A 25,138-nucleotide genomic window follows, 5' to 3' on the forward strand; every position below is an offset into this window, starting at 1 on the left:
TAAACTGTAATTCTTTCAATTTCAATGTTTGTAAAAGATTAATTATCATCTAGAGCTGCATGAAATTGTGTTTTTGGCCAGCTGGGGGCAGCAGTACAATCTGTAAACAACACTGCGGAATGCACTGAGACAGATCATGCTCTGTTGGAGCCACTGTTGAATATTTTGTGATCTTGTGTTTTCTTATTTTTCCTACACATAAGAAGGCTTGAAAGATCCTTTCTTAAGGCCTTCATCTTTCTACCAACTGACCAACAGTGGCAACACGAGTCCATGAAATCTTTCCAATCGTCCATATTAAAAAATAAAGATAAAGATGAATGTATTGCTTTTCTTTTCAACAATTTTAGGTTATTATAGTTCAGCTCTGAAATGACTTTAACCAAATTCACAAAGTCAAACTGAGGAGTGATGATGGTGAGATATCAGAAAAAAACATCCTCTGCGGTCTCACCACAAATTTCCGTACGTTTGCAAAGGAACATCGAGGAACACCCTCAACAGTGAGCCAAGATTCTGTTTTATTGAGATTACGTGTAGATCACAGAGAGATCTGGACAGCACAATGACCGACCCATCATCCGGCTGGATTTGTTCCATTTTGCACTATTTACACGTACTAGTCAATCCTCAGTGTCTCAGCAATAGTGCAACATGCAGCTGCTCATATTTTAACCAACACCAAGTGCACAGGGATCAGATCTGAACTCTTGCCTTCCTTTCAGCAAATTCAATTTGATTTTAAGATTCTTTCGATAACATTTAGAGCTCAGCACAGTCTGGCTCCAAGTTATATTACAGCAATACTAACATCCTTCGTTCCTATTCTAATTTGCCAGTAAATCAAGGCTGGAAACTAAGTGAGGGAACTGACTTATACCATCAATGCCCAGAGACTTGCCTGCACTTTTTTTTGGTTTTTAAATCATTGCTTAAAACATATTTTTCCTGAAATTCTTTTGATGCCTGATTTTCAACTGTCTTATTATCGTTTTGTTCTGTGTGCTTTTATTCCCATGTTTTGTATCGCACGTTGAAAGTGAAATATTATTATTATCACGATGATCATTTTCCAATTTCAACCGTAGGAACATCAGTTCTGCCACGAGGAGACACCATCACAGACGCAGATTATTTGATGTTCAAACAAAGGCACATTTATTACCTCATTTATTTAGGACATTTCTTATCTCAAGTGTAGTTATTCACATAAGTTTCAAGAAAAAAAAAAAAACATTCACATCTTTCTGGAGACAGTAGTATACAAAAAGTGAGTGTGACCGCTCTGCTTGACTGGTTGTTAGAGTGTGTGATACACACTTGCCAGTCATTAAAGACTCAGAGCCTTTTTTTGCCTGTAAGTTCCCTTGTTGTTAATACAGAAGCGTAAAGAGATGGAGGTAAAATAACAGCCACCACAGTAACTGTCTACTATTGCTCCTTTTGTGATGAAACAAAAACCTTTTTCAAATCAACACTGATGATCATCGGACACCAAGCCGAGCATGTTCACAACTGTCACCTTTCACTGGAAATAAAGAGTTCTTTGGTTAGTTCGTAGAAAAAAATGGTTTGGTTCAGAGACAGAAGCGTGTTCAGTCGCTCTGGAGGAACAGTCTCAACCCCCAACAGCCTCAACACAGGCTGGGAGTTTCATTAACTTTACAGTGCAGGAAAAACATGGTACAAATTCACTTGTGCAAGTCTCATTAGAATATAGCGAGCAGAGCACCTTGTGGCAGTGTTTCAGTTCAACATACTGGAAGGATGTTGGTCGTCAGCCAGTCCACAACATCATCTGTGTGTGTGTGTGCTTGTTTATGTTTGTTTGTGTGTGTGTCTGTATGTCAGTCCATTTGGTCTTGTAGTAGAGGGTCTCTCTCCTCGCCTGAAGTGCTTGTGGTTGCATCTGGTGTGGTGCCACCATCACATTTTCTTCTCTGTGTCGGAACCAGAAGAAAGAGGATGTTATGATGTGTTCAGACGACAAAAAAATACCATCAAGCCAAACTGCACCTCAACAATTGACTTTACACCTCCGGAAAACAAATCAGAGCAGCTATATTTTAAATTGGACAAGAAGAAATAACCGAAATGAGTTTCTTGATACATTTTCACGCATTGACTGCAAGAAGGGGCAGCCCAGTGTGCCCAGAAAAACCTGCTGGTGCACCAACGTGTCCAAGGACAGTATCTTTTTTGGTGACAAAGAGTAGCTGCTGTGTTCAGGGAAAGTCAGGGAAAGAATGTACACAATGAATGAGCATCAATATAATATCCAAACAACAGAATTCATTGGGCTGTCAAGATTAAATACAAGCATCCAATTTAAGGATTTATAAAGTAGAAATATCGTTATTACACAATATTTTCAATAACGAGCTGTAAAAAATAATGTAAGTCAACAAGTATAATGAATTCTACACTTCAGTAAGTTTAGTACACTTCATCTTTTCTCTGTTTGTATAAGACACATGTTAGTTTATAGTTTTTTACAATTGCTAAAACACTAAAGTGACATGCATAGCACAATTATTTCAACCGACACACAGAGAGCAAAACCTCTTCTCAAGTCTCCAAAAGTCTAAACACATTTTCTGCTTTACTCACATTTTGCAATTCAAAATGGCCCTTTTTAAAAGCACTGAACACGGTTCTCTGCTTAAGACACAACAATCTGACATAAAGTCACATGCTTGCCATTCAAAATGACACTACATGAGCTAATTGGTCAATATACACTGTATGTGTCACCTGGCCAAACACCTCAATGGTTAATTGTTACCACTTCAATCAGGAAGTAAGCTCTATGAAGAGACCACAGGTGAGCACCTTCATTTTTCTTGCCTCTATTTTTTTATATATATTTTTTCTGCAATTTTCTTTTTCAGTTTATTATTTTTTGTGAGCATATTTTTATTCACTCCAATGTAAATATATCTGCTGTGCATATACGTTGCACTGACTTGTTTAGTGAAAAATAAAAAAATTAATGTTTCAACGGCATGTGTGTGCATATCTGCAAATATTTCTGTGCATGTGAACAATCTGAAGAATGTTCTACAATTTGATCTATTTTAGTATCATGGCAAAGCATACTAAAGATGAGAGTGCTTTTCATTTAACCCAACAGTGTGCAGTTGGTTAGATACAAATCTGGTAATATGAATAAAGTGTGTGCCATTGGGTGCAAAGGTTTGATTTTGATAATGCTATATGTAGATTTGGTTGCAGGATATATGAGGTATTTTGCAGTTTGGGTGTGTGGTTTTGTGAATTGTGTTAAGTATTTTGATAAAACCAGCCTAGTTTGCAAAATTGGGTTTTAACAATTGGAAAAAACTGTAAGACACACAACTTACATACTTGTGTACCTGGTTTCATTATCACTCTGTGGATAATATCATAATGGATGAATATTCGAGCAATCATATGTAGATTGTACGACGGAGTATTAGGGCCATGTTGAAGACAGAACATTTAGAGAATTATTCTCGTAATATTATGGGGAAGAAAAGTCTTAATTTTACAAGGATAAACTTTGGGTTGCATGTCATTTTACCAGGAGAATATCAGGAGATCTATGTCAAAATGAAGAATGTGAAGTTGTACTGAAACAGATTTCACAGATAATGTTACACTTCATCTTGAAAATATAAGTGTGTGTCTGTGTCTCTTTGTGTGTTTACCCACCTCAATTGTTTATGTTATATTTCTCCTGTGCTTCATGGCCATGTGAGCCTTTTACTGTCTTTTTGTCGGAGGCCTAAAAAAAAAAAAAACCTCTTAAAACATCAGCAAATCAGAATAATATAAAGATGGGCAGCAACTGGTATGATTCAAGGTGCTTGGCAGCATCAGGTTTTGATTTTTAAGTGAGGATGTGCTGGGATATCAGGATTCATGCAGAGGGTAATTTCTGGTTGTAATCCATTCGACCATGCAGTTAATTATGAGGACGTGCCTCATTCATTTGTGGGTCTTGTTCACATGATCATATGCAATTAAACATGGAGGCATTTGGTTTGTTTACCTCAACCTCTCATTTTGATGGACAGGTTATTATGCAGCAGAAGGACATATAAGAAAAGCATCAATAATGAATTTAAAAACATATTAGAGGATATGCTTGACATTGATATGGAGGATGATGATCAAGAAACTCAGGATTTCTGATACATCCCAAAGAGTGCTTGACAATTACAAGGTACTTAGATGATCGCTTACTACTTGAAATAAAAAATCATTGCCAAGTAATTTTTGATGTTGAGAAAATAAGTCAATATTACAGCACTCTCAAAAGGAAAAGCAAGAAAAAATGTATCTTGAATCAAGTTTTGAAAAATCAAGTTGATAACATTACGTAATCATAATCATATTTTGGCCGGGCGATTTGGATATATTAGATTGGAATTGTTTGGAAACATTTTACAAACCCCGGGGTTCTCCACCACTGTGGAGGTCATTGTTGCATTTCTATGAGACCTCTGCAAACACACAACATCAAAAACTTTTAACACTTTCAGAACTAAAAGCACTTCACTGAAACTTGAGCCTCTTCTCAAGTGCACTGACTGATTTCACCACGGACTGTCTGCTGCTGATATAACAGACCATAAAGACATTGAGTAAGATGTCAAAAGAACTGATTGGAGACACTTATACACACATTAACCTCGACTGGTTGGTTTATGACGTTATTATAAAACATCAAGGGTAATGTGTTTCATAACACACACGCACACACACACACACACACAGACACGCACGCACGCACACACACACACAGAGACACATGCTGCGAGCTGTTGAGAAGACTGGCGCTGCTTTCACATCTGTGTGCTAAAGCCAGGAAAAGGAGAGACTGTCTACGCATTGAAATGTTTTTTTTTTTTTATGAGAGCAGCAATTCATCCTGCCAAGTCTTTGTCATGCAAACATCGATGTGAGAAAACGAAAAGAATAACTGTCGATACAGTAGCTTTGCAGATATATAAAACAGCAGCCCTATAAATTCACTTCGTACAGAAAAAAAACACACATTGTATTTTATAAAGGAAATACACGACATATTCTTTGCAAATTATTCATAATATATTGTACTTAACTTCGGCTTACAACATGCAAATTAATCTTATATTGGGACATGTGGGACACACACATGGATATTAGAGGCATATTGGCTCTTTATTAGTCATTATAAAGCACTTATTATTGCCTTATTCTGCAACTACTCCATTGATCAACAGTTTTCCCTTAATAACCTCCTAATTACTGCTTATTGATAGTAAGGAAGTTGTACATGTATTACAATCAAGTGCTTCGATATGTTCACTTTGTGTGTTCCCTATATATATATATATATATATATATATATGTATATATATATATTGACATTATGTATTCCTGCACCTATTAAAATGTTTTTATATAAAATTCCGCTAACAGTGCTGCTGCAAGACAACTCTAACTCTGACACTCTGAGTTTGTGTGTATACGCAGCTGCCACCTCATAACAAGATGTTTTGACAGCTAAATGTATATGTGAGAGCTGAATGAGCCCAAACCAGAGGGCCATAAGTCTGACACCACACAGTGGCGGTTAACTTGTGCTTACTGGGCAACGCCAACGTGCCACAGAAAATGATCAAACCACATAATATTTCCAGAGGAGTGTCTGGAGGAGTTCACCAGCCTCATATGTACTGATGTATGCTGCTATCAATTACTATTAACTTTGTGTTTTACCCTGACTTTGACGTTTGGACTGACGATGGAGCCTGACCCTGACTCAATGTGTTTGAACTGATAAAGAGGCCTGCACTGACTCTGCATTAACCAATGCTTTCCCATTATATTGCAATTTGGGGTGGGGGCGCAGCCAACCGAAGCATGATCATATCTGTCTCCATCATCGGCTGCCAGTGTGTTTTAGAATTCACGGCCCTGCATGGTTTGGCATCGAGCTTCCCGGAGCTTGTTAGGTTGAGGATAACGACAAAGAACGACATTGTCACGGCCCGACCCCCTGGAAAATATTACTTGCCAAACTAAGATTACATTTGAGGGCTCTGTTTTTAAATCATCTCCCAGAACTCACTGTTCCTAAACAGCTTTTACTGTTTTCTTTTTAAATGATGTTGGTGATTTGATTTGCTTTTCTTTGAGAAGCACTTTGTAATGGCTGTTTTCGACTGCAGCACGGCAGTTTGTTGTCGTCACATTTGATGATCACATTTAATTTTGCTAAACAGAGGAGACCCTTCATGTATAAAGTGTCAATCTTGTTCAACTATTTTCAGTCTTAACAGTGTCAGTGCATCTTCAGTTTCATTGGTTTGTGGGGGAACATGCACAACTGGGCAACATGCTGCATGCAGTTAAAACAAACATGTCAGATCATGCTGAGTGGCAGCTTTACCCGCACTTTATGATGCACCAGAGTGGCAATTATTATCGTTGCCAGGCCGAGCGCTATGAAGCCGTACTGCATGTACTCCATCACAGCAGGAAGAATGACCAGGTTTGTGTGGAACGTGGTGAGGATAGGCCCGTCTATATATCCACTCTGAGGGGGAAATGATAAAAATAAAGGGATAAATAGTCAGTGACTGTTTCAGTATTGAGCAAAACTCTTTTTTGCCAAAATAAAATATTCAGTTGTTAGAATACAGAATCCAGAATATAAACAAATTTCAATGCTAATGAAAAGCACTGGAGACACATACAGTATGTGTGTATTTAGAATAAAATAGAATAGAATGCCTTTATTGTCACTATACACATGTACAATGAGATTTCAAAACCACTCCAATAACAGTGCAACCAGTGTAAAGATATATACAATATAAACATATGACATGAAGTAAGGTTAGGTAACAGTGCAAAAAAGAGGTAAGGCGCATGGTCTTGAGGAATATGTACATTTACAGATAAATACAGTGTTTAATAAATATGTATATTGCAAGTTATGGTATGTATTTATCAGTCAGTGCTAACTGTTTTATATTGTAATGGTGCCATTTCATCATTATGTCATTATGATGCCACTGTCACCTGATGACAAATGATTGGTTAAACTAAATAATCATATTTACAATCTTAATTGTGGCCCAGGTGAATAAATAACTACACTACATGCCATCATTTGCTGACTTAATAGTGATGTCTTCATGATGTCACTCATTGTATGACATCATATGATGGGGAAAACAATTCTAATCAATATAAGCTTTAGATATTATATTTTGATGCTATTAATGAAATTATCTGATAATGACCATTTTATTTTACAATGTAACAAGTGAAAGATCAATATAGTCATGTTCTCAATAAAATTCTTAACTTCAATTTTTGTGCTAAGTGTCCAGTATCCAGGAACTCTTTTTAAAATGGAATCAAAGCAAAAGAGACATACACTAAGATCTGCACAACAATTACACAAAACTGAGACAATGATGAGAACACAATGGTAACAATAAGAACAGCTCCTGTGTATACAGGGCGGCTGTCAGACACGTTACGACTCACCTCCTCGAACCAGATCATGGGCATCACCACCTCAGAAATCTGGCCAGTTTCCCTACAAAGACAAGAACACCAGACTTCAAACCTCAAGGTTACACAGAGAGTGGCAAGAAAAGCAGGAAATATATATAATATCCACGAGCCCTTCATGTTGAAGGACGAAAAGATTCCAACACAATACCTGACAAATGTTACTGGTGTGACAATAGTTAAGGGAATAGGTTACTTACGTAATTCCTGACACTCTCTTGATGTACAGGTTGAGCTGCAGACGGATGGACACATTGAGAGGGACACCTGTTTGCTGGGAAGAAAAAAAAAAGTACACATCTCAATAGGGGGAACAAAAATTCTTCAGTGTCCACTTCTTTAATTAGAGAAAATATTGTCCTTAATAATACTGTTTTTGTTTTAATTAAATCGCTGGGCAAGTCTGAAAAATCTTTTCCCATGGAACCACACAGAGTAAACAAAAGCAGGAAATCCTCATGACGAGCAGTCGTTTGATGGAAGGGACAGGAAGGAATCCAGAGGGCTGTTATTGGGGTTTGTCGGGTGGCGGGCTGCATTAAAAGGTTTTTCTTTACGAATGACCATAACCATAACAACTTCCTCTTTTGTACAAGCAAGGTCGATCGTGACGTGTGTTTCTCATTTGGGATAAATAATGTGTCTGGCTAACAGGTTTGTCCTCTCAGGGTTTAGGAACTGTGGTCGTGTCAAAATATGTTTTGAATATTCCTGATCAGTGGTCTGTTCACCTGGGGCAGGACCACAACTAGTGGATATGATTTGCAGGCGATAGTATGCGAGCATCAGCCATCTGAGGGAAAATCTAGCATTTGTGTAAAGCTTTGCGGAGGATCTTGTGCATCGTGCAGTACCCAATAAGAGGGTTTCCATTCGTCATCAGACAATCAGGACTTAGAGAGCATATTCAATCATAGATCGCCACAGAGAGGTGTGCAGACCTGCCATTAAGATCCATCCTGAGTGATCTGATCACAGGTGCTCTGCTTCGAGTTCACGTCTGAACTCACCCAAATGGATCCTGATCACTCAGACCTTATACAGAGGTGGTCATGGACACTTCTCAATGTGTGAATGCAAATGCATCCTGCGCCATAGTGTATGAAGGAGCATCGACTCAGCTGATGTTCTCTGCTACATATTCACAATTAACCAAATGTGATTTACTTTTCTCTCACACCGACAGCCTGACAAACACTCCGTGACATCGGACACATCTTTAAACTCAGACTGCATAAAGACTACATATTTTGTCTTTGCAGATACAAATGGTGAACGTGACTATCTCCTATAGTGTGGAGAAGTAAGGTCTGACCCCAAGTGGTCACAGGAGAGACATTCTGGACATTTAATGCAAGGTGTTAACAGATGAACTTTTGATCAGATCTCTCAGGATGGATGTTAATACCAGGTCTGAACAGGGCCATCAAGAATCATGGGAATTTGAGTTTAGAGTCAGGAGAGTGACTGGAGGAGTGCGGGGAACAGAATCGATGGGGGCGGCCATCTGCCTCGACCAGTTGGGGTTAAGCGGAGAAGAGGGAGAGATGTGGGTGGAAAAGAAGGGAGAGAAGAGAGAGACATGTTAGCCTTTGCCATGCCAGGTTAAAATAAATAAATAAGCCCAGTGAAGGACAGTCTTCAGAACTAGTTGGCATTGGTTGTCAACTTGCACATCACTCTGCTCTTTGATGCTTTGACTGCTTCGGTTTTGGACATTCATCTCGCAGCAAACAGGAAATGCCTCTCTCAGAACAAAAGGAGGGTCAAGACGAACTGATCTGAATGGATAATTATTGTGAACCGGAGCTGGAGTAGAAAACCATATGTTGAATCAGTGACATCTGGGTGAGAGGAGGTAACATCCAGGTCTTTTGATGTTAGTGCCAGCATCTGACACAAAGAGTTACTTGATTAATTAAACAGGAGAGAAGTACTACAATGAAAACCCAATAAATAAAGGAACCTTGAAGCAGATGGGCTACAGCAGCAGGACACCACACCGGGTGCCACTCCTGTCAGCTAAGAACAGGAATCTGAGGCTACAATTCACACAGGCTCACCAGAATTGGACAATAGAAGATTGGAAAAACGTGCCTGGTCTGACAAGTCTTGATTTCAGCTGCGACCTTCAGATGGTGGGGACAGAATTTGGCGTAAACAACATGAAAGCATGGATCCATCCTGCTTTGTGTCAACAGTTCAGGCTGGCGGTGGTGGTGGTGTAATGGTGTAGGGGAAATTTTCTTGGCACACTTTGGGCCCCTTAGTACCAACTGAGCATTGTTTAAACGCCACGGCCTACCTGAGTATTGTTGCTGACCATGTCCATCTCTTTATGACCAGTGTACCCATCTTCTGATGGCTACCTCCAGCAGGATAATGCACCATGTCACAAAGCTCACATCATCTAAAACTGGTTTCTTGAACATGACAATGAGCTCACTGTACTCCAGTGGCCTCCACAGTCACCAGCTCTCAATCCAATAGAGCACCTTTGGGATGTGGTGGAACGGGAGATTCGCATTATGGCAACTGCGTGATGCGTGATGCTATCATGTCAATATGCACCAAAATCACTGAGGAATGTTTCCAACACCTTGTTGAATCTATGCTAAGAATTAAGGCAGTTCTGAAGGCAAAAGAGGGTCCAACCCGGTGCTAGCAAGGTGTATTTTTCAACATTCATCTGGATGTTTTTAATGACATCCTTGGTTCTGCATTTAATTCGCTGATTAATTGGTTTTAGTCAACATGTAACTAATCCCGCTCACTGTTTAATCATTACCTTGAGATAATGTTGTGATTTGGTGCTATATAAGTAAAACTGAATTGAATTGTGTCATTCTACTGATAAATAGGGGAGACACTTCAAATATGCAGAGAGAGAACAAATCAATATACAATTTAAAAATCTGCATTTTGGGAGAAACAAATACTGTTTTACATCCAAAGGCTGTTTGTGCAAGGCCATGGAAAGTTTCATAATAAACATGGCATTCAGGCTTTTCTTGTAATTCTGAGTGATTTTCTGGCAGAACACATTGTGATTTCCAAAGCATCAAATCAGATGGCAAACTAAAGTGGCTGATGACATGAGTGCATTGTCTGCAACTTGGAGTGTGCTCTCGCAAAGCTGGATTCACCTCAAACCTTTCCTCTCCAACACTTTATAACTGTTGCCTTGCAGCTCTTTCATGTCCTAATGTTTCCTCAGGCATTGGAACATTCAACTACACAAATCCTGGACACTTCAGACATAGGCAGGAAATCGAAACCTCAACTGTCCCAGTCTGCAGGAAATTAAATGTCCCCGAGCACTGGACAACATTCTCTGCAGTTAGGGTTCCATAAAGAACGATTACTTTAACAGGATAATGAGTGTGTATTCGTGTGGAGCCACTTCTTGATGATAATAATAAGCAGCCACATAACAAAGCCACATATTAATTCATGATATGATTATTAATTGAATTGTATTCAATTGGTTTGATCTGCAAAGCTGTCAGGACTTTACACATGCACACACATGATGCAGCTGCCGTGGCCATCCCATCAGGGGCAAGCTCATGTTCAGTGTCAAAGGACACTTGGACACATGGACAGGACGAGGGGATTAACCCGCCAGCCCTCTGCTTAGTGGATGACCCGCTCTACCTCCTGAGCCACAGCTGCTTCAAAATACACATACAGTACATATTGAGATGTGTGCACACAGGGATCGTGCAGGATCTTGGTAACTTTTGGTTGTTTTTTTAATTTAAGTGATTTTTGTTCCAGCCCCATATAGATAAAGCTATGACACAGTGAATAAGTGAGCCATAATTCATCTATATTACAGAGATAACATTAATGTGTGTAACTGCCTGCATAGTGTACATACATACATCACACTCTGCTGGTGTCCAGAGAGAATATACAGAGCCAATAGATGATGATACAGACAGCAGAGAATCAGAAAAAATTAAATTAGCATTTAAGAGCAGATTAAATCTTGTACTCTAAAACACAGGAAATTAAAACAGACTCACCACCACCACAACCCAGCCTCTCGTTAGACCTTTGCCCTGGCTATGGCCCTGCACAAGCGCTCATGCGGAGATTAACATGATGAGCTAATCGTAGAAGTAATGCGAGTCAAATGTTCAGTATCCCCAAAGGATTGAAGAATTGTCTCTCAGCAACAAGTGGTCAGGACAGAGCTCTGAGTGGTCGACAGTTTTTATGAGTGGAAAAAAAACTACAAAGATGTTCAGAGTGTATTTTCTCGATCCACTGTTTGATGCAGTTTGTTATAAGTTCTGCATTAACTTAACATCTGACATAGAGGGTATTTTTTTCAAGCACTATTGATCCCAATACCGAACGTCCTCACTGAAAAATATTAGGTTTATAAACTGAAATTATTGATATGATATAAATGAGAGATTAAATGGGAGAATGTGACGATGTGACAACAATTCAAGATAACCCAGACAAAAACATCCCTATTCTCAAATATTAGCTAGGTAATACCAGTGGCACAGTAAAGCTGCAGCACAATGTACCGTTTCTGATGCATTTTAAAGGATAAGACATGTTGTGCATCATCAACAAATCTGCGTATAAATATATGTGTATAAATTCAACAAAAGTAATGCTAGCAATTCTCTTTAAATAGTTCAAAATGTTACTTATTTTACTTATTTTAATGTGCTATACACAGTAAACAAGCCATGCCACTTAATTATTAAAATGATATCAGTCTAGACATGTTGGAGTCACCTAAATATAATGTTTTTGGAAACATGTTATGATCATTAAATCTGCACAGAAAAAAAACTGGTTGTTATCCAAGCCGATTTTTATTGGAGCCTTACATAACTATTTTTTAACAACCCTGTTCTTACAAACAGGTGTATTTATGGGGAAATGGCCCAATTTCCAATTACCTTATCTCAGCACAGGTTACAGAGGTTTACAAGAAGATTCATGGCAGTGGGATATCAAACTCATCAGTCCCTAGTGCTTATAGATTATTGATACGCCAATAACATTATGTTAAGTATACTTTTACTGTGTTATTGCATGATAATAAATCTGTTATCATCGAGTGCGACTTTGACACCAAGGAAATGAAGATAAAGGTCCAAGTTCCTCCTCTCAGTTTACCAACATTATCAGCAGCTAGCCAGCACCAGCAAACACAAAGATAGTGATTATCAATTTGACTTATCGAGGACTGGAAGATAAAGATAATCTTAATTTGCACTTGTTGCATGTAAGAATATGCCAGAGAGCTGAAGAGAGCGAGTTGCTGTAAATAAAATATCTACCTGTTTCTCGATCAGTCTGTCTTTGAGTGTGTTTAGTGTACACAGATTTCTAATGTAATGAATTATTAGTCACAACTGTCATTTTCTAATCTTTTTAAAGTTAAAAGGCATCATTTTGTTTTTGTTGCACTAAAAATTGAAGGTATCCAAAACAGGAAAAGAAAACTGGACATATAACCTTCATGAAGAAGGATTTATTGCAGGACTGTTGTAGTAGATGTAGGAGACCGTATTAACCCAGTGTTCCTAATAAACTGCCAACTGAGTGTGGATCAGCATGATTTTAAATGGCACTACACTGAGACACATTTAAAAATAGCTCATACTGATATTAAAATGGTGTGAGAATGAATAATATTTAACTGTACAAGTAGGATTCAGCCTTTCACCTATACGCGATCTGATAGTGAAAAAAACATTCACTCGACCATGACACATGATAAAGAGTTTGCAAGTCATGCGACTTAATCAGTCTACATCTGGAAAAGAACAAGGCCATCAACAGCCCCACTAAAACAATCTGAGGTCACTCTTTTTTTTTCTTATATCTGAGATCCTGAGTGATGGCACTCTCAACATCCACTTCTTATATGACACTGTTTTATCTAAGGTGCTAATTCAGGTACTTGTAGTGCCTTTAGGTGATAGCACACATATTTTCTAACTTCTACTCCTGTGTCGCTGTTATGTTGCTGTTTTATATGTTTTTATATTAAAATACATCTTTTCTCTTCCTGTTCTATGTTCTACACTATATATTCCACATACTCGTGTATATAGAATACAACTAGTGTGTCCAGTTTCTTTAGAGTATACAGTTGTGCTAATTTATGACAATGTTTTAACTATAAATAAAAAAAAATATATAATTAAATATAGACATACACATATGGGAGAGGATGGGGAGGATGTGATGATGCATAATTTAATCTATTTTTAGGGTACAAACAAAAAAAAAGGAAAACTTCTTAATCACTCAGTGATCACGATATGAGACTATGCATCGACCACACAGTGAATTCATTTAAAGTTTGAAGGATTTCTGCTCTGAAATGTTTAGCTAAATTATGGTCACAGAAATCATTTCCATGTCTCGCAAGAAACAAAATAAAATTCCAATGCACCCACAAACACAACCCTTTCTTATCTCTGTGTGTGTGTGCGTGCCAGGTAATACCCATGTAGTGGGGACCTAATTATATCTACATCGTCACATTATGGGGACTTTTGTTCCTTATGAGGACAAAAATCAAGTCTTCATAACGTAAATCTTTCAAATTAAAGATGAAGACATGTTTTAAGGTTAGGTTTAGGTAAAGGTTCATGTTAGGCAAGTAGTAACAATCTTTACAGTTTGTATAAGTCTCCAGGAGCTCAATGGAAGTCGATGTAATGTCCTGTGCACTTACTGGGTGAATGTCGATGAAGAGGCCATGCTCTTCCTCATTGGGATGGAGGCCCTGCACATAGTCCAGGAGCACAGGATCAGCATTAAAGAAGTGAGGATGAGAGATGAAGACGGGAGAGTCTGTGGAGAAGCAACAGGACGATTTGTAATCTGAACCACAATGAAAATGGAAAAACTATAGCCATCAGGAGAAAGTTTGTTTGAGCCTCCAAACAGACACCGATCACTGACTTGCATGTTTCTAAAAATGGGAATAAAAACCAGAAGTTGTGTGACTTCATGTTCACTGGTGACACCTTAGAAAGAGTTAAGGAATTGTCCTCTTTCAGCTTCTCTCCCTGTATCATACAGTGACAGTACACAGTATCTACAACATTACATTACAGCCTTGAGTCAAGATGTCATACTGCACAGTGTCCGGAGGGACACGAAGACAAAAATTAGGACATAAATGAAGTTATGTATTTGTCATGAATACTCACTGTGGCGACAGCTGCTGACGTTCAGCAGGCCGGACTGTCTACAGGGGCAGAAACCTTCGTTGGGGGCGTATTCTGTCCCATTGGCAAACAGGGTCTTGGGTGCAACATAACGATAAAGAGGGATGCCCTTCATCACACCAGGACGCTGGTAAACGAGCTCCATAGATCTGCAAAAACATGGGAAACCGTTTTGTACGTTTGCAAAAGAGCAATGAGAGAAAAAGCGGAAACAAAAATCACTTACCTGCAGGCGTCAGGGCTGTAGAATGGCAAAGTGCTTTCTTTAGTCATGAAGGGAGGCCACAGCTGCCCAGCTGTTCCATTGATCATGTTAGTCTGAGGGGTCCGCCAGTAGTTCAGCTGTTAAAGATATATGTAATAATTCAGTAAAATTCCTAAAGACTTATTGGATTATATACACTTTACCCGTGGCTTTGCCCTTCTCTGCTCCGCTATAGAGACGGGCTGCTAGAACTTGCGGGTTACACAACATATTAGAATGGAAAAACTTGGTACTAAGCAGTTAGCAAGTCAGTTGTTATTTCTTTCCACTGTTTGTATCGGTCACTAATTATGGATCATGAACATTCATGGCTTTTTTTCTGTGCACTGTGTGACTGAGACTCACAGAGGGGGAACCAAGTGATCCAAGAAGATTATGAGACAAGAAATGGTGCAGACAACCACTCTCATAACCCCATGCTGCTTCCCGACATCATCAAAATAAGTCTTTGGTATTATTCCGGAAATTAAACATTGCACGTTGAACAAACAGGACAGTTGGTCCTGGATGAAAAGCACAGACAGTATTGATAAAAAGGTTGACGTCTCACCTTTGTCATGCCATTCCAGGAATCAACTTTATGAGCATTCTTGATGTCGTCCTGTCCGGTGAAGATGGTGAACAGACCAGTGTTGGAGTTGTTGAACTAGAAGATAAACATGAACACCACATGCTGACTGAAACAAGTGGAGAATAACAAACATCTGCAGACTGGAACAGCAGTTAGAAAGCCTAAAACAACAAAGTGCTTATGACCAGATGCACACTGTGGGTGTCAGGAAGGCTGGATTCTCCTCTCCTTTCACTTCCACCCAACAGCAACAACAACACAGATGCTGAAAATGCATCTTCACTATCTCTTGTGGCATTTACTTTGTGGAGAATTTGCCATTCTAGACTTTTTGGACTTCCATTTTGATGACAATGATCTCCTTCTTAGGTAAAAATGTTCTACCAAACCCCTCCTTCACAGACAATATTTTGCATCTTGACCTTAGCGTCACTCAAGAGGATTGTGATTGGTTTTAAAGGTACAGTGTGCAGAATTTTCTGATAGAGTTGAAATTGCATGTTGCAGCTGAACACCCCTCATCTCACCCTCTCCTTCCAAACATGACAAAGAATCTGTGGTAGCTTCAGTTGTCATAAAAACTCAAAAGGTGTTTAGTTTGTCCAGTCTGGACTAATCTAAAAAACATGGCAGCCTCCGTAGAGAGGGTCCCCTCGATGTAAATATAAAGTATTTAAATATAAAGGGTCCTTTCTGGGGTAAAGAAAACTACAATTCATACAATTTAGATGAAACGAACTAGTGAAAACATCATGAGGATTATTGAGATTAAATTTCTCCCAATAGTTCCCTTTCACCTAAATCTTACACACTGGACCTTTAAAGACATACAAACCAGCCAGAACCCATTTTTTAACTAAAGCAGAATGATAAAGGCTGGTCAAACTACTCTGCAGCACTGACATGGCTCTACAAGACTACTGGAGGCCTAATTATCACAATAGAGGACTAAACTGATTGACATTGACTATTGGCTGGTGCAAAAGTGTGTTCATGTCATCTGCTGAGGCTTGGGGGTGATAAAGTGATCAAATCTCCTGTGAGCATAATTAACCAGTTCAAACACTCACTTCAGCAAAAAGGCCAAACTTTCCAGACATGGGCAGCATGCCGGGTAGGTATTTATTAAGGAAATCGACCAGTGCACTGTCATAACCCCACATCAGTTCCCCGACAGTCTTGGTCACGAAGGGTCCTTCCTTGAAACTTTTGAAGGTGGCGCTGATCATTAAACGAACCGCGAACGGTAGATTTTCCATCATCATCGCTGCACCCTGAAAAAAACACAGACTGGGGTGAAAAGGCAGACAACTGCAGAGGTTGTGAGTCAGTTAACTGAAAGATGTGTGTAGAGCGAGGAAAAATCATGTCCTACCAGCACCAACATATTTGGTATTGTTACAACATCAGACTCATTCCCTACAGACATGGAAGGCTCGAAGAAGTATGTTCTGTATTCCTTGTATGACACTGTGTCGTTTGGATGAAATGTGATGTTGTCTTTCTGACAGCGTTTTCTGAAAAAGGTAAGAAAAACATTTATGTATTAACCAGCCTGTTCTCCAGTAATCCAGGAATAGACTTGAGAGCAAAAGCCATGATTCAAGGCAAAAAGAATCTTATTGTAATAGAGTGATAAGGAGGATGATGATAGTTAAGATAGAGAGTAGATAAGAAGGGCATTCTAACCATTTGATCCTGGTGTGATCCAGCCCATAGAGCATTGTACTCCCATAATTCAGGCTTACTTGTTGTCCCTAAAGTCTCTAAAAGTAGAGTAGGAGCCAGAGCTTTCAGCTATCAGGCTCCTCTCCTGTGGAATCATCTCCCAGTTTCAGTTCGGGACGCAGACACCCTCTCTACCTTTAAGAGTCGGCTTAAAACCTTCCTTTTTGATAAAGCTTATAGTTCGTGGATTATGATGGTGAATCGCGAATCAGAGATAACAGCGGATCCTGTATCGTGCTGGCATCTGATCATAGTAGTGGACCATGATTGAGGTGGCAGCTGATGGTGGAGCATGATGATGGATTATAATGGTTAATCCTGATATTGGTGGCAGCTGATGTTAGACAATGATTACAACAAGACTGCTTGATATACAATATGTCTCCTCAGATACTCGACCATTACTGACAATAACTCCTCAATTCATTTACCTTCCATCATGCTACAAACTATTTATTCTAACCAATGCTGTGATCACTCTTATTTCTCTGACGTTCTCCATTACACTTCTGTCTGTCCTGGGAGAGGGATCCCTCACATGTGGTTCTCTCTGATGTTTCTACGTTCTTTTCCACTGTTAAAATATTTTTTTTTGTAGTTTTTCCTTACTCTTGTTGAGAGTTAAGGGAAGAGGATGTCACACCTTGTTAAAGCCCTATGAGACAAATTGTGATTTGGGCTAGACAAATAAAATTTGATTGATTGAAATATCTGAGACCAATAAACATCATCACACTTTGCAGTGCTTCTGGCCCCAGAGGGAATTATTTAAAATATTTTCCTTTAAAAAAATGGAACATTAACTCAAAGTTGCTCTGCAGCAGTAAAGTGAGAACCCCTGGACAAAGTGATGAGTAAGTAAGAATCTGCTCACTACTACTGCTTTGACTGTTTTCATCCACATCACTGAAGTTGGCAGTTCCACAAAATCTAGGTCAACACATGCTGATGCAGACATGCTGAGTGATGCTTTAGAATGGATACAAAACCGCTCCACTTCCCTACTTTTACCCACATGGTATAGTTACACAACAATGTTTAGGCTGCGTCCCCTTTTGCATAAGTGACTAAAGAAAGGTACAGTTGCATGTGTTCGGACTGACCTACATACTGGAAGCAGAGCACATAGTGTTCCATAGTGAGCCAATCAGATGTAAAATTAGAGCTCTGCTTTACCACGGCAGAAGCAATAACCAGTCAATATCCGTACAATGTTTTAATGGATACAACTGAATGTTAAGATAAATGTTCCAAATTTGGATCAGTTAAGTTAATAATAACACATTTTATTTAAAGGCGCCTATCAAAAACATCGATAAAATTAGTTAAAGTTAAATGAATAAAAAATAGAAGACAATCATATTGAAAAAGCCTGTTTAAAAAGACTGATGTGGGCATGGAAAGATAGAGTGCTGTCAAGGATGAAACCCACACTCTTAACATGAGGGGAAGGAGAAACTACAGAGTTATCATTATTGAAGGATAGATTGTCTGATTTTGATAAGGTGGATTTGTTGCCAATACAGAGAACTGCTTTTTTATCGCTATTGAGTTTTAGAAAATTGCATAAGAACCAGGACATGATTTCCTGTAGGCAGTCAGAGAGGGAGGTAGGCGGGATGATGGAGGTGGGTTTGGTTGAAAGGTAGAGCTGGGTGTCATCCGCATAGCAATGGAAATGAATGTTAAATTTACGGAAGATATGGCCAAGAGGAAGTAAGTAGATGATAAACAGAAGGGGCCAAATGACAGAACCCTGTGGATCACCAGTAGTGACTGGGAATGGCTGAGATTTGAAAAGTTTTAGATGGATGAGGTAAGATTTGAACCAATCCAGTGGTGTGTTAATGATGCCTATGGAGGCTAGTCTGTTGAGGAGTGTATGATAAGAGATGGTGTCAAAGGCTGCAGTCAGATCAAGGAGGATGAGAATGGTTAACAGTCTGGAGTCAGCTGCCATGAGGAGGTATGTTAGAAATAGGACGAAAGTTAAAGCCAATGAGACAAATTGTGATTTGTGAATATGGACTATACAAATAAAATTTGATTGATTGATTGACTGATTAATTCAGTGTGATAAAAATGACCTAAATTTAAACCATGTTTGAGAAAAAGGTATGTGATGTCCCATTTACTAACGTGGAGGAGGACAGTATTATAATTCATATAGAAACCAGCAGAGAGCTATCAAAATGCTTTGGTTTGACTTTTGGGGGGCAGTCATTTCATCCATTTTTATATAGTCTATGTTAAGTGTGCAACTATAATGCACCTTGCAACAGCTATCAAGAATGCAGGACAAAGTTTACTGATAGGAAGGTACAATAAAGCAAAAAGAAAAGCATGCACAGGTGATGAAACAGGGTGCTGTCTAGGAAGACATTAATCTGATTAATTTAATTGCGTACCTGTACACATAAGGTCCTCGCTGCTCCACCATGGGCTTTTCTCCTTTCAGCATCTCCTTTGGGTTGAGGACGTTGAAGAAGTAGACCGACATGAAGAACGGCACAGGGATGTCCTTCCACATGGTGTAGGACAGATCATTCTTTGGGTCGATCACTGTGTTCTGACATGAGAGGGATGAAGAAAAAGGTTAAAATAAAAGGGATGTAACAACCCAATCGTTTCATTATCAGTTTATCTGCCAAGAAAACCATTGAATCGTCCTGTTTACAAAGCTGGAACAACATGTCACTGCAAAACAAATGAAATAAACAACTGATTAATAATGACTGAGTAATCGTTTCAGCTCTAAAATAATTCAGGGTAAATGAACGGACAAACACAAATATATTTTACATCCAGCAAAATTATGAAGATGACCAGTGTTATCAAATATGCCATCTGTGTTCTGTAACTAACATGTACTCACAGGTTCTACTATCAGAAGACTCAGTACAGACAAAATGTCCATGACCTTTGTTTTCTTATCCATGTTGCACCTTTCCCTATTGATCTCACTCCATGTTGTTCACTTCATTGTTCAAGCACAATTTCTGTTTCCAAGTGGTATCTTGAATTTTGCATATTTTGGGATACAAACACCAATCTAAGGATAGGAGGATAGAGTGGGAGTGCACAGTTTATCCTGATATGATCATGGTTCAGTGTCATTACAATTACTCTCTTGCTAATTTTTGCTTTCATTCAATTTTCAATTCAATTTTATTAATCACTGATTGTTCAGTTTGTAGTTTTGATCATAATTTCCCTAGAGTCTAGGGGGATGCCTTCTTAAAAAAGTAAAAAGCAACGATGTTCATTTATAACCAAATAATCAATTAATCCATCAGTTGTTGTGGCACTTCAGAGTTCAGAAGCTGTAGTGAAAAATGATTGCTGTAAAAAAAAACAAATGTGGCATTATATTAAAGACTTACACACACATATATACATAGCTTACCTACATACATATATATATATACATGCATACATATATACACATATAAATATACACACAAAAATATACATACGAGAAAGAAAGTGCTGCTAATAGATGCACTGTATGAATGTGTGTGTGAATGGGTGAATGACAAACTGTACTGTAAAGAGCTCTGAGTGGTCATCAAGATTAGAAAAGTGCTATATAAATACAAACCATTTACATATTTATACATACACACACACACATATATATATATAAATGCATATACAAATATATGCTTCCCAGGTTTGTTTTGTTTCTAATGCAATAACTCATTCAAAAATATTGTTTACAATATATGACTCAATTACAGCAAAGTTTCCGTTTTTTAAAATATATTATTACTTTAATTAATAATCTAATTTATTGGAAAAAACATTACAATATTCATAAATTGAAGTTTTAATGTACCTGGCCTTGAATTATACATGTATGTATATAATCATATCTATATAATCATCCGACACTTCAGGTGAAAGTCCACACAGACGAACCTGAGTCCCAGTCACACTCTGGCTGTTAGCGTCAGTCTCACCTTCACGATCTGGTCGTCGATTATCAGCGGACCCACAAAAGTGAGGACTATCCCGAACACCACGGTCAGGACACCGGCCACTGCGAACCCCACAGCCAGCCGGGACTTATTCAGAGCCATGTCTGCTGCCTGTGCTCAGTGTGCCCGCGTCCCAGTTTGTTTACGTCCGCAGAGAGGAGCGTCTGAACGGACTGGACTCGCTGTCAGTGACCAGCGACGTCTCGGCACAAAGCTGTGTCTCTCTAACTCGCAGTCTATCGATCCTGCGGCTCTTTGCTCCTCTGATCGATCATGTTGACCTGCTGCTCTTGTCCTCCCTACTTATCCAGCTACATTGTCTCCCGACCACGCCTCCACTGTGCAAAGGATTCTGGGAGTTGCAGTGCACGCTAATTCTACACACGCGCCGATTATTTTGCTGTGACAGAAATGTTCTAATTCCTCGCTGAAGAAAAAATACCAGAACAACAATGTGTGAATGATGCATTCAAAATATTCCTCAAGAACAGGTAGAAAATGATAATGACAAATAATACATACCACACTGCACCACATTATGGTTTTCTAAACGTGCACAAGTTGTAAAGCAAGTAAAAGCAGTAATGTGGGATGGTCCAGTTCAAGGTGTGACTTGTTATATTAAAGAATTTGAAATATTTCGTTTTATTTAATCTAATCAACAACCATAAAACATAATAGATTCAAATAATAATAACTAATATTGTATTAGTGTAAACACTGCAGGGGAGCAGATCAGTGTCATATCATTTGATCCAAATTGCTTTTTTAATCATTTTATTTTATTCATCTTATATCATTTATTGATTAAGGTAAAAACATTTGCTTCTTTGTTAGGGAGTACAAGCAGCCTACCTCTGAATTGTTTCCTTGATTAAATGTACTTTATTACTTCCCACCACTGTTAATATATAATAATGATAGGCCTATCTTTAGTTTTAAGTTTTAGTTTTTCACAAAGATGGAAGAAAGCAGTCATCAAGTGTCATAGACAAGTGAAATAGCACAAACAGGTAATTAAAAGAAAAAGATAAAAGAAACAACAGTGATGGATGAAAATAATAATGTGAAAGTCCTTTGGCAAAAGGGAGTTTTAAAAAGACAGTGACGTTTCTCGTCTGAAAGAGATATTTATTCCAGAGGGCCAGGATCCTGGCAGCAAAGTCACTCTTGGTTATCAGCCTTGACAGAGGAATAGCTAAACCTAAACCTGATCAGAAGATCTCAGGATATTAGTTGGTGAGGAAGCTCAGGCAAACTATGTAGAGCCTTAAAATGGCAGCCAGTGAAGGGAAGGCCAAATAGGGGCGATATGATCATTCTCTCATAATTTAGTCAAACGCCTGGAGGCTGCATTTGAAACAATTGGAAGCTTGGCAATTAGGTTTTGGTTTACGGCCCGTTAACACCACATCACAAGCTCCTAAAGTGAAAGGAAGTAAAAACATGATCTTAATCTGGATTTGTTTCTTTTGTTTATATGTGACATGGTGATCGATACTCGAGGGGGAGCTGGTGGAGCTGGTTTTAACCAGGGTCCAGGCCCTGCCAAAGGGTCACCACCTAACTCTAAGGGGGGTCGATGCAAGATTGATAGGAGAGGAGGAAAGAAGAGCAGACTCTTCATGCTGAAGTGAAAACAGTTAACAGACATCAATAGAGCGCCAACTCTATTTTCTTGTGCAGACTCACAGGCCAAATGGTTGTATTTTAGAAATGAATCCATTCTTTATGCAAAATCTGAAGAGTGGAAGCTATGAGTGTACTCATTTTTATTTATCTCTGAGAAGTGCAAATAGGGCCGACTAAATCTGACTTCCAACACCTGACACTGGACACAAAACAGAATGGTTCCCATTTGTACACATGTCCAAGTCCGGACCCTTTATGTAATGGAATAAGTCAACTCATCAACATGTGCTGTTCAATACTTAAGTGTACTTCACTGTTAAACACCAAAGCCTAATTAATTTTCTTTTTTTGGGTTTGATTTTATTAATTGGCAACGTTAACGTTCTTGTAAAATCAAGTTGAGTGGAAAAGTTGAGCTGTGATTATAGCATCACTGGAACTCATTAGGATCCTATCGTGGCAAGTAATGGGTTTAAATTACAATTAGACGTGCAAAGTGACCACCCACTCACACACACACCCACACACGCACACATCGCCTCGGGCACATCCGGAATATATCCGCAACAGGCCGAAACTACAGGCCTTATACATGATGCAGTCAGAGAATATAAAGTCACATTGCTGCAGCGCAGTTCTCTACTGAGTGGATGGACGTGCGTGTGTGCACAGTGTGTGTGTGTGTGTGTGTGGATGCACAGTTTTACAGAGTTGTCAGAGTTGTGATGGAAAACGGGCTGAGCTGCTGCGGGATGGAGCCTGGACGCGTCGAGGAGAAGAGAGATGATGACCTTGCAGTTCATTGTACAGAATGTTCCCTCCATTGCAACCCGAACATCCACACACATTCACACCTGAGACCCCAATCTGCTCCGTCCAGCGTTAACGTGCGCACCTACTCCACTGGTTGGTTGTCTTAGCCATTTGTTATGTAGATGGGGCTAATCGATAACACAGCAATAGAAACACAATGAAGTGCAGTGAATGGCATTTGAGTGTGACGTGTGTGACATGCCCTGTAATGGAAACGTGTAAAACCTTATAATAAAGGAAAGATGGCTTAAAAACTAAAGAATATATAAAGATTCCCTAAACATTTCATTTCACGACTCTAACGTTATTGAAAGGATGGAGTGACTTACTTTAGTTATTTGGTCCTTCATCACCGCAGGTCCCACAAACAGAAGAACTGCTCCAAAAAGCACCGTCAGAACCCCTGTCACTATAAATCCAATAGCTACTTTGGATTTATTTATGCGCATGGTTGCGAGGAATGATCACCCGAGGAGAGAAGAAAGTGAAGTTTCCAGTTGTCCCCTGAGTTGTCTATGAGCTGTGGGATCTTAAAGTCCGACCACGGGTGCAGGATGGGTCGAGAGGAGGCTGTGGTCCAGCGTGCTGGCTCTATTTACACTGTGCAGACCCCGCCTACCGACGCAATAAAAGGGGGTGTGGGTCCATCCTCAAGCGTCTAACCCCAAATCCGTGAAAATCCATGTGGAGTCACATTGTAGTCAGATGACAGCTTCATATGTTACTTCATGTTTTCTAATTTCATAAATTTTAAGCAAGGATGTCTGGCAACACAGATCATTTTGACATGTCCTGTGGGGAGTGACCGCACATGTGAGTTCCCACTGTGTGTTCTGAAATGAGAGCTTGTCAGCTGCACACACGATTGTGACATATAGCTGCCACCATTGCTACCATTTTGTATAGATTTTTATTAAAGTTTCATTGTATTGGCCACATTACCAAGTGTTCTGTCGTACACTATATTATCATTTCTTATTATTTAAGTCATCAGTGGATCAGAATTTAGAGCAGATCATTCGGAGGACTGTTTGTTCTTTTTAAAACACAGGGTATACAGATCAAACATATAAAATATTATTTCATATCAGGGCATGCTAAACAAGTTGATATTGAGTGTCGGAGGAATCCTCTGATTCAGTGCCATTAGTAACAAGTTGGTATATATGTGAAATATTTCTGTTGCTTACAAGATGCTCTGTTGAAGAAGCCTACTGTTAATGCGGTCAACCTTGGTCTAACAAAAAATGCAAACAATAAATAAAGTCAAGACTTTCAAGAAACCCAGAACCCACTACCTGCTCGACATAACTTTGAAGTTTCATGAAAAATTTCCAATAGTCTTTCAAGTTGTACTCCACCAACCAAA

General features: G+C 39.0%; 1 protein-coding gene across 5 annotated transcripts; it reads right to left on the reverse strand.

Annotated features, from left to right (window-relative positions):
- Positions 1 to 1,131: 1,131 nt before the first annotated feature.
- On the reverse strand, positions 1,132 to 24,338 carry scarb1 (scavenger receptor class B, member 1). Of its 5 annotated transcripts, none has more exons than XM_020082553.2 (14): positions 24,099 to 24,338; positions 19,753 to 19,913; positions 16,992 to 17,133; positions 16,687 to 16,890; positions 15,596 to 15,691; positions 15,007 to 15,122; positions 14,763 to 14,929; positions 14,282 to 14,400; positions 7,758 to 7,831; positions 7,531 to 7,582; positions 6,422 to 6,568; positions 4,437 to 4,487; positions 3,694 to 3,766; positions 1,132 to 1,940 (listed from the first exon to the last, which is right to left on the reverse strand). In XM_020082553.2, exons 1-13 carry the CDS (start codon positions 24,216 to 24,218, stop codon positions 3,695 to 3,697), a joined length of 1,521 nt encoding a protein of 506 aa, XP_019938112.1. In that variant the 5' UTR covers positions 24,219 to 24,338; the 3' UTR covers positions 1,132 to 1,940; position 3,694. The 5 variants fall into 5 exon arrangements, with proteins under 5 accessions (XP_019938112.1, XP_069370002.1, XP_019938115.1 ...); XM_069513901.1 differs by lacking the exon at positions 24,099 to 24,338 and adding an exon at positions 21,307 to 21,668; XM_020082556.2 differs by lacking the exon at positions 4,437 to 4,487 and having other exon boundaries at positions 24,099 to 24,337.
- Between the last annotated feature and the right edge of the window lie 800 nt (positions 24,339 to 25,138).

Source organism: Paralichthys olivaceus, chromosome 18 (assembly GCF_024713975.1).
Source record: "Paralichthys olivaceus isolate ysfri-2021 chromosome 18, ASM2471397v2, whole genome shotgun sequence".
Lineage (NCBI taxonomy): Eukaryota > Metazoa > Chordata > Actinopteri > Pleuronectiformes > Paralichthyidae > Paralichthys > Paralichthys olivaceus.